The 14,111-nt window shown below is 46.0% G+C and overlaps 5 protein-coding genes across 6 annotated transcripts; 3 read left to right on the top strand and 2 right to left on the bottom strand.

Moving 5' to 3' along the window:
* Nucleotides 1-50: 50 nt before the first annotated feature.
* Nucleotides 51-2,276, top strand: LOC108101500 (mitochondrial-processing peptidase subunit alpha). Its single transcript, XM_017205860.2, has 6 exons — nt 51-227; nt 310-688; nt 745-1,161; nt 1,218-1,358; nt 1,412-1,916; nt 1,974-2,276. Exons 1-6 carry the CDS (start codon nt 172-174, stop codon nt 2,144-2,146), a joined length of 1,671 nt encoding a protein of 556 aa, XP_017061349.1. The 5' UTR covers nt 51-171; the 3' UTR covers nt 2,147-2,276.
* Nucleotides 2,277-2,531: 255 nt separating this feature from the next.
* On the bottom strand, nt 2,532-7,408 carry LOC108101499 (ribonuclease 3). The gene is made up of 3 exons (XM_017205859.2): nt 5,783-7,408; nt 3,400-5,724; nt 2,532-3,347 (listed from the first exon to the last, which is right to left on the bottom strand). Exons 1-3 carry the CDS (start codon nt 7,299-7,301, stop codon nt 3,226-3,228), a joined length of 3,966 nt encoding a protein of 1,321 aa, XP_017061348.1. The 5' UTR covers nt 7,302-7,408; the 3' UTR covers nt 2,532-3,225.
* Nucleotides 7,409-7,413: 5 nt separating this feature from the next.
* LOC108101507 (ribonuclease H1) lies at nt 7,414-8,773 on the top strand. The gene is made up of 5 exons (XM_017205867.1): nt 7,414-7,806; nt 7,858-7,914; nt 7,975-8,210; nt 8,270-8,540; nt 8,601-8,773. Exons 1-5 carry the CDS (start codon nt 7,465-7,467, stop codon nt 8,694-8,696), a joined length of 1,002 nt encoding a protein of 333 aa, XP_017061356.1. The 5' UTR covers nt 7,414-7,464; the 3' UTR covers nt 8,697-8,773.
* On the top strand, nt 8,746-10,146 carry LOC108101509 (phosphatidylinositol-glycan biosynthesis class X protein). The gene is made up of 4 exons (XM_017205870.2): nt 8,746-8,965; nt 9,023-9,155; nt 9,213-9,361; nt 9,424-10,146. Exons 1-4 carry the CDS (start codon nt 8,835-8,837, stop codon nt 9,830-9,832), a joined length of 822 nt encoding a protein of 273 aa, XP_017061359.1. The 5' UTR covers nt 8,746-8,834; the 3' UTR covers nt 9,833-10,146.
* LOC108101502 (putative inorganic phosphate cotransporter) lies at nt 9,892-12,942 on the bottom strand. 2 transcript variants are annotated; one of them, XM_017205862.1, is made up of 4 exons: nt 12,838-12,942; nt 11,493-11,702; nt 10,985-11,439; nt 9,892-10,924 (listed from the first exon to the last, which is right to left on the bottom strand). In XM_017205862.1, exons 1-4 carry the CDS (start codon nt 12,869-12,871, stop codon nt 10,190-10,192), a joined length of 1,434 nt encoding a protein of 477 aa, XP_017061351.1. In that variant the 5' UTR covers nt 12,872-12,942; the 3' UTR covers nt 9,892-10,189. The 2 variants fall into 2 exon arrangements, with proteins under 2 accessions (XP_017061351.1, XP_017061350.1); XM_017205861.2 differs by lacking the exon at nt 12,838-12,942 and adding an exon at nt 11,761-12,395.
* Nucleotides 12,943-14,111: the final 1,169 nt, after the last annotated feature.

The raw sequence follows: 14,111 nt of genomic DNA, 5'->3' as shown, positions 1-14,111 counted from the left end.
GGATTTCTGTGCGACTGAAAGTTAAGTCAAAAGCAGAAGAAGAAGAAATCAACATTTCTTTTTTCTTCGAAATTTACTCGTTTAAAAAGTAAAAAATATGTTTCTGAATCAAATTCAAATATAAATCAAAGAAATTTGTAAATACCGTTACCAAAGCCAAATCACCAGCACATGATGAGCGCGCGCAGCATCGGCATGCTGAAAATGATCAGACACTCTTGGCGCACGTAAGAACCTCGAGGGGTGGTGAAAGGTGGGTTGGTTATGGAGCCGGCGAAAATTAATGATTCTCCTCACAACGAAACTCAGGTTTCCACGACGTTTGGCCACCAAGGTGACCACGGTGGGCGGCGATGAAGTGGGCAGTGGAACCGGAATCGGCCAGATCACCGGCGGCGTGCGAACAAGCGACGGTCCGCAGAAGGTGAACACGCCGTCCAAGGAGATTGTCACCCACTTGCCGCCCCTCACTGAGCCCCTGCCCAATCTGCCAGAGGCTGTCTACGCTGCTCCACTGGCGGAGAGTGCCGTTACCAAAGTGACGACCTTGCCCAACGGTCTAAGGGTTGCCTCGGAGCCGCGCTACGGACAGTTCTGCACAGTTGGCCTGGTTATTGACTCTGGACCACGATACGAGGTGGCCTACCCAAGCGGAGTCTCGCATTTTCTTGAAAAGTTGGCCTTCAATGTAAGTTAAGTTTTCGTTAAGTTAGATCTCGGCTAAATTCACTTTTTTTTTTAAAGTCCACAGTAAACTTTCCCAACAAGGACGCAATACTTAAGGAGCTGGAGAAGAACGGCGGCATCTGCGACTGCCAGAGCTCTCGCGACACACTCATCTATGCCGCCAGCATCGACAGCCGTGCCATCGATTCAGTGACGCGTCTGCTGGCGGACGTTACCCTGCGGCCAACGCTCAGCGATCAGGAAGTGAATCTGGCCAGGCGAGCCGTCAACTTTGAACTGGAAACGCTGGGCATGCGGCCGGAGCAGGAGCCCATTTTAATGGATATGATCCACTCGGCGGCCTACAGAGACAACACCTTGGGCCTGCCCAAGCTTTGTCCACTGGAGAACCTTGACCACATCGATCGGAAGGTGCTGATGAATTACCTCAAGTACCACCACTCTCCCAAGCGCATGGTCATCGCTGGTGTGGGAGTAAGTCCATAGAAAAACATGTAAATTGAAACTAGGCTAATGGGATGACATTTTAGGTGGATCATGATGAGTTGGTGAGCCATGTTAAACAGTACTTTGTGGAAGACAAAGCCATCTGGGAAACAGAAGCCCTGGATGATTTGGGACCCAAGCAAGTTGACACATCTATTGCTCAATACACCGGTGGCTTAGTTAAGGTGGGTACCTAAAACCGTTAAGTAAATATATTTAATCCATCGATTATACTTAGGAACAATGCGAAATCCCCATTTATGCTGCCGCTGGTCTTCCTGAGCTGGCACATGTTGTCCTTGGTTTTGAGGGCTGCTCCCATCAGGATAAGGACTTCGTACCACTTTGCGTCCTGAACATAATGATGGGTGGCGGTGGCTCCTTCTCTGCCGGCGGTCCTGGCAAGGGCATGTACTCGCGTTTGTATACGAAAGTGCTAAATCGCTACCATTGGATGTATAGCGCCACGGCCTACAACCATGCCTACGCTGACACTGGGCTGTTCTGCATCCACGGCAGCGCACCGCCACAGCACATGAACGATATGGTCGAGGTGCTGACCCGTGAGATGATGGGTATGGCCGCTGAGCCGGGTCGGGAGGAGCTGATGCGCTCAAAGATTCAGCTGCAGTCCATGCTGCTGATGAACTTGGAGTCGCGACCTGTTGTATTCGAAGATGTGGGCCGCCAAGTGCTGGTGACGGGGCACCGCAAACGACCTCAGCATTTTATCAAGGAAATTGGTGAGACTACCGATATTTACCCATTTTAACATGATCTGATACCTTTTATTATTTTAGAGAGTGTGACTGCCGCCGACATTCAGCGCGTTGCGCAGCGGGTTTTGAGTTCTCCGCCCTCGGTGGCGGCCCGTGGTGATATTCACAATCTCCCAGAGATGAGCCACATCACCAACGCTGTCAGTGGGTCGGGACGCAGCGGTTTGGGTCGTCGACTTTCCCTGTTTAAATAGCGCTGGATGTGAGACCACCACGATCCAAAAGACCCTTTAGCTTTGTTGGACTCGTATTCACAATTTTGTACGAAGGCAATCGTGTTAAGTTTAAATTGGCTTAAAAATTTACCAAAATTTGATTTGGCTATTTTACTTGGCGTTTCTTTTGGTTGCTTTTAGGAGTGCTTGCATAAAAAGAGTTTTAAGGGACATAGTTATCTTTTGAATTTCCTTTACCCAAATTTCGCAATACGTTTTTAGATTGCAATGGTTAAATGTTTGCAAATTTTCTGGGGTACAATATAAATTAAAGAAATGTAACATTTTTTGGCAGCAATGCTAGGAATTAAAATTTTTTGATAACAAGACTACCAAATTTGACTTTTTAGAAGGCGCAAGCTTATCTGTACAATTGCATCGTTCAAGCACATCTTCTTAGTTCTCATTTATTTTATCGTATGGTACTTTAATTATTGGGCTTTGAAAAAACTTAATTTTAACTCTTTCGTTTTTGTATTTTTATACCATTTCAGAGGGTTTTGTAATTTAAGTTTACAACCCCATAAAGAATATATATACTTGATTAGCATCACCATCAGAGTCGATCTAGACATGTACGTCTGCCTGCCTTTCTATACCTATGCAAACTAGATTCTTGGTTTTAAGGTATTTTGCTGAAACTTTCGAAAGTTGTTAAGTTATTGTAGTATATATGTCGGATCAGAAGACTATTTTTTGCTTCCATAGGAAAGATACAAAATCTAATACAAATTATATGGCTGTTTTTTTTTTATCATACAGGGATGATTCCTTTTAGAGTCAAATAAAAAAAAAGAAAGGATGTATGGGAAATTCGCCATACCTCTAGGAGAACTATATATGACTTATTACCGACATTATTAGAATGGGACTAACAAAAACAAACACCTAATAGTTTTAACTGCAAGGGTATATAACTACGGTTAAAATAAGTAGGCAGATATGCTCAGAATTGTCTAAATCATCATAACTTTTAGAGCCATACCGTTACTAAATATTTTCATTTTTCTCCCTAAAGCTTTTGGTATACCTTTGGTAAACTTTAAATGCAATTATTCCTAGCAAGTTGGCGAAGATACCGAGCTATTATTTCTCACGCGACGCTTGCGTTTGGGAGATGAGCTGGAATCATCGCTGTCGCTGCTGCTGCTGCTGTTGCCACTCCTGGATTTAAGACCCACTAAATAAAAAAATATTAAAATATGAACCGATATCTCCATGTGTATACATACTAGTTGGGCTTTTGGGAGCAGAGCCTTCGAACTCATCGTCTTCTGGCAATTCGTCGCTGGAAATATTCTCGTGCATGCGATATTGTTTGGGCAGATGGCTCTCATCCTGAATAGGAGCTGCGTACTTCGGCCGCTTTACTTTCTCCTCCTGGTGCTGCCGATCAATCTCGTTGTCCAACTCGTTGCCCGTCTGCTTCTTAATGCTCTTGGCAATCACTCTCTTCTGGTGATCCAGTTGCGGGAATAAGTCCCTTGAGTTCTCCAACGCTTGCTTTGCGGCGTTCATTTCTGCCTGCTGGATAGAGGAGCCGCTAGAGGTGGCCAGTCGCTTTGAACGGAAGTAAACGGCCACTTTATACACCCGTGTGTTTGTCGGACCACTAGCTTCCACAACTTTGTAGTAAGGGATGTCAGGCTCGCCTCCATCCATTGTTCGCAGGGTGAGGCAGCACTGCTGCAGTTTAGACTTTGGATCGTTCCAGTCCTGGTTCATAATAAAAAGTTGCAGGCGCGGGAACAAACATACGTGGCAGAATTGCTCACAATACAAAAGACCCTTGTCCACGTACAAGGCTCCCAGGAAGGCTTCAAGCAGGTCGGCACGATCCTTGGTCTTCAGATCAGCCTTGGGGTTCGCGTAAACCGCATATTTGGGCATCCCCAAATCATCGCATACTACTGCTTGCGTGCGGTTATTTACCAACGAGGAACGCAGCAGGGACAAGTGGCCCTCGTGGTGCTCGGGAAAATGGCGATATAAATACTCAGAGCAGATCAACTGCAGCACAGTGTCGCCAAGAAACTCCAGACGCTGATTGGATCCCAGGGTCAAGTGGGTGAAGCCAATAGAACGATCAGTAAATGCGCGGGCCAAAAGACGAATATGCTTGAACTTGATGCCGATAGAGTCCTCGAATTTGGTCAACTCCTTAAGCACGCGATAAGACTCAATGCAGCTGCGATCGCCTAGTGGTTCTTGCTCCTGTAGCGGATGTTCCGGAAGGTTCTTCCAGATGCTAAGAAGCTTTTCATCCTGCCGGAAGAGGGCATCTGTGAACACCTCGTCAGCCACCTTGATGCCTCCATCCAGCAGTAGGGCACCCATGAGAGCTTCAAAACAGTTGGCCATGGCATGTCGCAACTCCAGTTCATGGCACAGATCAGATCCGTGGGCGTACAGCATAAACTCCTCCAGTTGGAGCTTCTTGGCCAACAGGGCCAAGTGCTGATTTTGGACAATGGCTGCCCGGTAAGTGGCCAAACCACCTTCCTCCAGCTCCGGAAACATGAAAAACAAATGGATGGAGCTGAGAAACTCCACCACAGCATCGCCGAGGAACTCCAGACGCTCGTTGTGTGTGATATTCGAGACGGTTTCGTGATCCTTGCCGAAGCGGGACATAATGCTCACCAAAGTGTTGATTCCCCGCTTCCGGGTGTTCATGTAGTGGATCTTGCGATCCCCGTATTCCGGCTGACGAATGCCGCAGTTGGTCAGCGAGTTGCGGGCGTGATCCGGATTCGTGCCGTAGTTCTCCTTGTATGAGGGGTGTGTTAGCGCCAACTGCAACAGATAGCGATTCTTAAACCGATATCCAATGCTCTCCTCCAAAAGATCTAGCGACTTGTGGAAACGGAGGTGACCAGTAAGGACGGGCACCAGCATAGCATGTTGCACAACATCGCACATGATACCCGTTCGGTAGAATCCCTCTGAGCTGATCGCCACCGTAATGTTCCTCTTCATGCGCCCCTGGGTGCGCATTTCCTGCAGGCGTTGCTCTTTCTCCTCCAACTTTCGCTTATCCTTAAACGAAGGCTTCGACATGTTGGCCATTAAATGCCGGAACTTGACGTACTCACGCCAAGCCTTCTGGTACTCTGGATTTCCGGCGTAGCTAAGCTGGGGCGGACGAATCCCGAAATGCACAATTGCAGGATGCGAGACTCCAGTTTCGCGATCCACACATTCGGGCAGATCGGAGTTGTTCCTATCGAGTTGGTCAACGCGTAGCGAACACGGCTTGTGCCCTGGCTTTGTGACCAGCATTCCTTTGATGAAGTCCACGTAGTTTTGCCACTCAGTTTGACTGATTTGGTTCAGGTGCAGCAGCTGCTGTCGTTCCACCAGTTGGGCAGAGTTATCCAGCAAGTAGCGGAGAACTTCGACCATGGCTAAAACTTCCTTTCCATTGTCTGGTAGATCGCGCACAAATCGCGGGAGAAAGTGGAAAGCTGGACAGGATTTTTCGGGGCTGCCGGAGGCCACATTAGGCATCAGATTAAAATCCACCAACTCTAGCAGCTCGTGGAAGAGGTATTTAACTGAAGTTAAGGTAATAAACTGAGTTAGATAGTTAGTTAGTTTTTTGGTTTTACTTACAGAAAAGATCCAGCTCGTTGATAGTGAAGTTCTCTGGCATCTTCTCCTCCTCGTACTCTATGGTGTACTCGATGTTGAAGCGGATCACCTTGCACACGGGCAGGTCGGTAAGACGCACATGCGAAAGTAGAGAGAAGCCCTCGAACAGGAACTCATGCTCATCATGTTTTATTATGGTGGGTGTCTTGGTCAGAAAGTTTGTGGGCGGTGAGATGCTAATCCTGTAGTGGAACAACTTTCCCGCGTTGTTGCTGTTCGGGTCGCACACCTTGTAGCCAGTCTCGCCCGGGTAGATACCGTGTCGGATGCCAATGCGCCGGGACTTGGCCGAGCAGCGACAAAGAGGTCCGTCATTCATCTCGCCAGCGTCGTTGTGCCAAAGATCCGCATGCACTCGTTGCGGGTGCTGCACCTTGCGGGACAACTCCTCCATGCAGCAGTCCTGCTCGATCTTGAAGGCGTCTTCGTCGGAGTCCTCATCAGAGGAAGAGGACGAGGAGCAGGCCTCCGACTTGTGCTTGTGCTTGCAAACACGTCTGCGCGCTTTCCTCGGAGGCGGAACGTAGACAGGAAGCTTTTGACGCACCCGATCCGCCCTTTGCAGCAGCTCCTCGTCAAACAGATTGCAAAGCTTTTGCAGCCGTACTCGTCCTTTGACCTCGTTCTCATTATTAGTGCGCTCGTAGTAAGGATCAGCTGGCGAGGATCGCACCCATGACTCGGCGGGGGCATCCGCCTCGCTGAGTGCGTTCATCTTCTTCACGTAATCCTCTGGTTTCTCGCAGTAGTTGGAACACCACTGCCGTAAGAGACGATCTCTTTCGGTCTCTACTTTTGGCTTAGGCCTGGGCTTCTCTATCGGCTCGGTTCTTTCCCTTTCACGATAGCTCCGAGCCGGGTAATCCTCACTCCTGGTTGAAGATCCATAGGGGCCGTGGGAGGATCCCCTCGGCGGCCTGTGGGCGTACTGACCATGACCATGTCGAGGTTCCTGAGCGTATCGTTGCTCTGGAGGCTGCCGTTGGTTCTGTCCATATCGTTGCTCGTATCGCTTTCCCGAGCTGTAACCGGGATAATGGTGATAGCCTTGACCAGAACCATAGGAGTGGTACCTCTCCCTTTCGGAAGGTGGACGGTAGCTGGATGGATACGCGGGATAGCGTTCTGGTTGTTTGTAGTTATCATACGGATATGATGATGGGCCTGATGTCTGATACTGGTAAGATTGGTCAGGGCCATAATACTTTTGTGCCGGGTCCAGGTATCCGTAGCCATCATATATGTAGGATGCCTGTTGATGATAGGGGTCATAGCTAGGCATAGCGTTGGCATGGAGTGCTGGTGTCTCCGGATATGCGTAGTCCAAAGAGTTCGAACCATCCTGAGTTTCAATCGATGGGTAGGCGTGCGAGGAACTACCTATTCCGGGTGGAAGCAGGCCGTTCTCAGACTCTGGTGGAGGTGGTGGAGGCGGGGGAGGAGGCTGAATGGGAGACGGTGGTAAAGGCGGCTGGTACATGGCAAAGTTGTAAAAGAATATCCTTTTAAACCGGCGAGTGTACTTTTTCTCTTCACAATTTTTCACCGCGACTTGGTAAGTCTGGCAACTCTCTGGGTTTGTTTACATTTCCCATCTGGCAAGGCCAAGCAACATATGTTTCGAAAGACGACGCCATTGAAATATGCTACTCCCCCGGTATTTTGGTTTGGGCCTTCAACGCTGCACGATGGCTTTTTACGCCGTAGCTAGTGGGCGGAAAACAGGAGTCTACGGTACCTGGGCAGAGTGTGAGGAGCAGGTTAAGGGCTTCAAAAACGCCAAATACAAAAAGTTCAAGTCGCGGCAGGAGGCGGAACAGTTCGTCGGTGGCTGCAAATCATATACTCCGCAGGAAGTGGCAGTACCTTTGGGCCAGAAACAGGAAGCTTCCTTTAGTTGGAAAAACACAATCGATCGAATCGAGAAGCCCAAGTACACAGAGGTCTGGCCCGAAGAGGATCAAAGACTGGTGGAGGATGAACTGGTAAGCAGAGAAGAGTATTTAAAATCTACTATTTTGACTGTCCTTTCTTAGAACGCTGCCATGAACGAAGTGGAAGGGGATCCAAGGTCATCTAGTAGCAGCAGTTTGGTAAGAAACCGAGTTTAAGAGCTTTAAGCATATACATAATATACATATATCCGCTTTCAGGCAGACATCCCTAATCGCAAGCGGAAAGGCCAGGCTACTGATATAGCAAGGAACAAAATTCCAAGACATGCTTCTCAGGTCTTAGAAGCTACAGGGCTCAAGCAAGTGGGTGCTTTCCAGTTTGAAATTGATGCGGAAGGCTATGTGATTGTGTACACAGATGGCTCCTGCATAGGCAATGGGCGACCAGGAGCCTGTGCCGGCTATGGAGTCTTTTTTGGCAGAAATCACCCTCTGTAGGTGGATGAAAAAAAGTTAGAAACTATGTATATCTAATTTATATTTTCCTCTAAAGGAATGCAGCCAAGCCCGTGGAAGGACGCGTGACCAACAATGTGGGCGAAATTCAGGCGGCCATCTATGCCATAAAAACAGCATTAGACTTGGGAATTAAGAAATTGTGCATCAGCACTGACTCACAGTTTCTAATTAACTCCATCACTCTTTGGGTGGCAGGCTGGAAAAAGAGGGACTGGAAGCTGAAGAATAATCAACCAGTGAAAAACGTTGTAGACTTTAAAGAACTGGATGAACTGCTCCAAAATAATAATATCGCAGTGAAATGGGTGAGTTATTTTATTTATAAACTTTGCCTTATTTAAGTTAATTTTTTTTTTGTAATTCAGAACTATGTGGAGGCTCACAAAGGCATTGAGGGCAACGAAATGGCGGATAAATTGGCGCGCCAAGGATCGGCCTTGTATAAAGAGAGAAAATTATAAGTGTTTTTAAATTTAAACGCCTTAGTAGTGTGCAAACGATGTGGCAACGCTGAATAAATTGTTAAGTTACAACACTGTTCGAATGTTTTTATTTACGTTTTTACTTTAAAACTTTAAAAGTAGAATAAGCTTTTAAAAATGTTGTTCGTCGGAAATAACAAGTGTTTATTGTTTGTCTTGTCGTTGGGATTAATGGGAGAAGTGGGCATATGTTACGTAGTGGAACCACCAATTGTTCAAGTGGAAATGGACAAAGCCGGCATGCACAGGTTTTTCTTATGCACAATACTCCTAAATTAAGAACTTAAGAGAAATATGACTTACAGGACCCTTACGTACCGTCTACGGTTCGACTACCCACTGGTGGGAAAAGACTGCGAATATGTCCTGCTCCAAGCCTTCCCCGCTTCCGTTTACATAAGCACGGACGAATTGGACGACCTGCAACGTCTAAAGAGGGTCCGTTATCAAGTCAATTAGTTTACAAAGTCATAGCTTTACATGTTTCATTCCCAGTTAAGTGCCGTCTACCCGAGGTTCGTCAACATTGAAGTGGCCACGGAACGGGCGCAGCCCTTCTCGGTTTTACTGCGCGGCACACCAAAGATTACGGAGACGCTGTCTTTGCCCGTGCATTTTCGCTACCATGCTCCCAGTGATAAGCGGTGCGGTGATCTTGAATGTTGAATTTTAGTTGTACGCTATAGTAACCAAGTAAACCCCATAGATCCGCTGCGACTGTGGCCATACCTTTGCCGGAGCTCTATCTCAACTGCCCGCTGGCTGATAGTGAGCTCATCGAGAACGAATTGGTCGCCCGGCCCGATAAGCTATACTGCCTGAATGCGCCGGAAAGCCGTTTCGACGAGAACATCGTCAAGGATGGCCAGCCGACGACCATGGCGAATCTAGAGCGCTGCAATTGGAGGCGAGTGCACGTGGACTGCCAGCTTAAGACGCCGCTGCGAGCGGAGGTTCCCGTTGGACAAGCGAACGCCTACGGCCCAGTGCTATGCGGCACAATTCTGCTTGGCTGGTCCTTGGCCCTATGGACCATCATCCGTTCGATGGCCAACACACGCCGCATCAACCAGCGTCTCAACGAACAGCGACTGCTACAGCAAAAGGTTAAGTAACAGGCGACGAAGTCGGTGCGGTTCCAAGACAACAATGGTTAATCAACACATTCCGGCGATTACACAGGGCTGTAAATATTTATTAGTATGCTGTGTGCATAGACAACTCACTTAATGGTACTCAAAACGACTTAAACTAGAAACGTGCCATACATCGTAAAGTCTAATTTCCGCTGATCACACAACTAAGTCATATAAAGCTTCCCTTAGCATAAGCGTAAACATAAACCAATATCTTTAGTTAGAGCTAGGCATATCCAAATATCGCTGGCACAAAAGAAAGTCAAATATAACGATAACTTATAATTACTAAATTTAAAGAGATTGTCAATGGGAAACAGGTGCATGCCAATGGCTTCAAAACCGATTGTCTTTGTCCGAAGTAGGAGCAATGGAACTAGAATCGTTCTCCAAATGGTTGCGTAGCGTCATCGTGCTGGACATGGATGGGGTCTCGTTCCACGGTTGTATTGTTGCCCTGCCGAATATCACGAAGAGGGTGTTGCAGACTAGGTAAATTCCTCCTGTTATGAAAAACACCACCCGCCACTGGCTGGGGTCCATTTCATTCGATATAATCGCTCCCACGACCAAAGGAGCCAATATGGATGTAATTCCAGCGATTCCATTGGTCACTCCCATCATGGGACCGGCGAAATTGGGCGAAAGATCGATATGATTGATCAGATAGCCGCAGGAGCAGCCCGCATTGATGCCCACCGCCAGCGTCAGTAGGAGAATGGCCCACGTCTTTTCGTCGGCGGTCATGTATCCCAGTCCGATTAAACATGCCATTGGTCCCCACTGTCCAATTGAGTTGAAGAGCTTTCGGGCCGTCGTAGTCGACATGGTGCCCCGGTTGATGAGCAAGTCGGATATGGGACTGACCACAAAACAGAGCAAGCCCATGGCAAAGTACGGCAGCGAGGAGAGGAAAGCGTTGGACTTGACATTCAGCTGCAGCACACTGCTCATGTAGGTAGGCATCTCTGTAAGCAACGTGTAGAAGCCCCAGGTGAATCCACAATGGGCTGCCAGCAGACCATAGAAAGCTGGAGACTTAAAAATAGACAACCAGGGCACGGGCATGGACTGGAAGAGGGGGTTATTGTTATAAGGAAAGTTTTGCAAAAACCTGTAATCTGGATTTACCTGACTGGAGCTGTTGCTGCCCGTAAGGCTTTCGATGTACTCCTTTTCGGTTTTGCAGATCCTGCGAGCTGTGGCGGGTTGATTGGCCGCTTGCCAGAAGAATAATAACGACCAGGCCAGGCTCAGGCCGCCCGAAATGTAGAACAATCCCGGCCAACCCATACTGGACTCGAAGATAAATCCGCTGGTGACCAGAATAATGGCCGTTCCGAACTGTGCCCCCGCATAAACGCCCGTGGTGAGAAGTCCTCTCTCCGTGCGAGGCACCCACTTAGCGAGCAGCGTGTGAACACACGGGTAGACAGTTCCTTGGACCAGACCGGTTAGGACGCGAAGAACGCAGACACTCTCCCAGCCGTTGCTGGCTGCCATGGGATGGAAGAAGCAAAGAATGCCGCCGATGGCCGTGGCCGAACCCAAGACCACCTTGGCTCCAAATCGTTTAGCCAGAAGTCCTACAAAACGAAAAGGTTTAGATGTGATCAAATTCACAAGATAAGCTGCTGACCTGCTGGAACCTGGGAGACCACATAGCCCCAAAAAAAGCTGCTGAGGATCATGGACTTATCCGACGTGTCCCATTTGTAGAAAGGAGCACCTGCTGTGGGTGTCGTCATGGGAACAATACCAGCCGAGATATTGACCCGCTGAAAGTAGTTGATCATCATGCCAACGAACAGGAGAATGGCCTGCCAATGGCGCGCGCCAAAACCTCTGGCTAGAAGGATAAATAATATTAATTAAATTGTGTTAAGACCAATAAACTTATTCTATACAAGATAAAGTCCTGAGGGGATTTGAAACTACGCGGAGCAGCAGGGGTCTTCTCTCTCCATTGGCATGATACACCATGTTTGTTCACTTTCCGATTTAACGGGCGTCTGGCCAGCGATTTATTGATTGGCTCATTATAAATGGACGGTGCGATTTGTTTGTCAGCCACACGATTATTTCTAGGACCTTTTTTTTACTCAATTTGTGTTTTATTGGCGTTTAACAATTCTCTGATAGTGGTGATTCCATTAATTAACGGTCCCGACAGAGCTCTTTGGGTTTTATTATAATAATATTGTCATTATCATTAACGTCTGCCAATGAGGAAAACAAAAGCGGTTCCTCTCTCAATGGAAAACTTCCCGCCGGCGACAGTGGAGTAGACTTGTGCGGGGGCCAACATGTGCCCATGGAGCTGTATACTTTTAATTGCCTCCTATGATCTCGATTTATCCTCAGATTACATATGTAGGTCCCTCAAAATTTTTTGCCTGACAAGTGTTCATGTTAAGCAAACTCAACAAAAGATAATAAATATTTTCCAAATGTCGAGCGCATTTATCTATTGTTGATCTTAATAAGGTTAAGTCGCGTCAGATGTCTGATATACGGCCGAGATATGGTTTGCAAATATAGCCAGACGTCTGGATTGTAACGTAACTATCTCTTAGGGTAGGTCTGGAGAGTCTCTAAGTGCAGTTATAACACAAAAAGAGAGTTATGGTATAAGAGCTAAAGCTCTTAAAGTGAAGGCGGTCGTTAAGATTATCGGCAAAATACGAGTATGTACGTAAAGTGTGTGATAATGCTGTCCTGTCATACATAGCACGGAACACTAGTTCAAACTTTTAAATTAAAAAAAAAATGATTAAGTAATCATTTTGAAGAAAATTTTAATTTAAAACTTTACACTTTAGTTGAATTAAAACATTGTATTAGCCTAACCCAATTCACTTTAGCTAACCATTTTTTAAATGGTTGTATTAATCATTATATTAACCCTTGAAATATTTAAAGAAATCCACTCGAGCATTAACTTAAAGAAGTGATAATTCCTCGTTCTGCGATCCATAACTTACGTCTTGTCTTATCCTCTGAGGTGTCGAAACCCATTTCTGATATATTTCTGATATACTTATTATTACACGTCGGGCCAAAAAAATCGTACGGAGTGACTAGGCGCGGAAACGATGGATGACTGCGGAGCGATTGTTTTACCTTTCGCTTTTATACTGATACCACAAAAAACCATTTTCCTGATTACAGAGGCCTCCGGTTCTCAAGTGCCTGCGAGGCTACGCAGATCGTCCGTCATTATCGCGGCAATAATCATAAACACATAAACCCCTACCAGAGATCTTGGCACTTGTCGCGACCAATCCAATGCAAATTATATTACACCTTAGCTTTGATTTGACACACATATCGGGACCTATAAACAGTTGAACCATTATCGCGATCGGTTTCACCTTATACTAAAAAGATGATAGTACGGTGAGAGCAGAGCCCGCGAATGTTACTGGGCTGCATTAGAAAACCTTTTACCGCCTATGATTCAACAGTAATCTTTTGTTTTGTGCACTTTTTCACAGAATCGTGCCGGGCAGGAGTAGTTGGTTATCCGGGTCTAATTGTTTTACGGCTCCAGATTAAAGTAGCTTGTTGGCCGGATTTAGAGTGAATTCTGGGGAAAAATTAATATGTCGGTATATTCGATGCAACAGTTTCAAAAGAAATCTTACCGAATCGTGTAATCAAATTTTACATAACAAGAAAGTGTGTGAAGTAATCAGTAAATACACATATTTAATTAGGTACTGTTTTTTATACGATGTTAGCTTGGTCGTCAATCATTTTAAAACTATTACATTCGATGTTCTACAAAGGCTTAAAAACACCTTAGCGTTGTTTTTAAAATCGGTTCAAATTTAATCACAAAAGTTATAGAAAAATTAAATCATTAATTTTTTAAAATTTGTTAAAATATTATTGTTTTCTAGAATAGCTGTGAGGTTTTTAAAATAAGAATACAACTTTACAAAAAAGTTAAAAGATATGATTAACAAAAAAATTATAATGTTGTTAAATTAAAACACATAACGTTAATGCAAAAACTGATATGACTAAAATTGAAGTGAAAAAACAATCTTATCGTAAGTGCGATTAGGTTTGCAAAAAAAGTGGCAACTTTTCGTTTTTATACTCTTGCAAAGGATATTATTATTTTATTCAGAAGTTTGCAACATAGTTAAGAAGATACCCTCGACCCCATATTATTCCGGTTTCAGATTTACCACATTGTCTTCACAATACACATAATATAATATTCAGCTTCAATTTACATAGCTGCAAC

This window comes from Drosophila ficusphila, unplaced genomic scaffold, assembly GCF_018152265.1.
Source record: "Drosophila ficusphila isolate 14025-0441.05 unplaced genomic scaffold, ASM1815226v1 contig_414, whole genome shotgun sequence".
NCBI lineage: Eukaryota > Metazoa > Arthropoda > Insecta > Diptera > Drosophilidae > Drosophila > Drosophila ficusphila.
The sequence above is the reverse complement of the archived record's forward strand: the minus strand, read 5'-3'. Positions and strand labels throughout refer to the sequence as shown.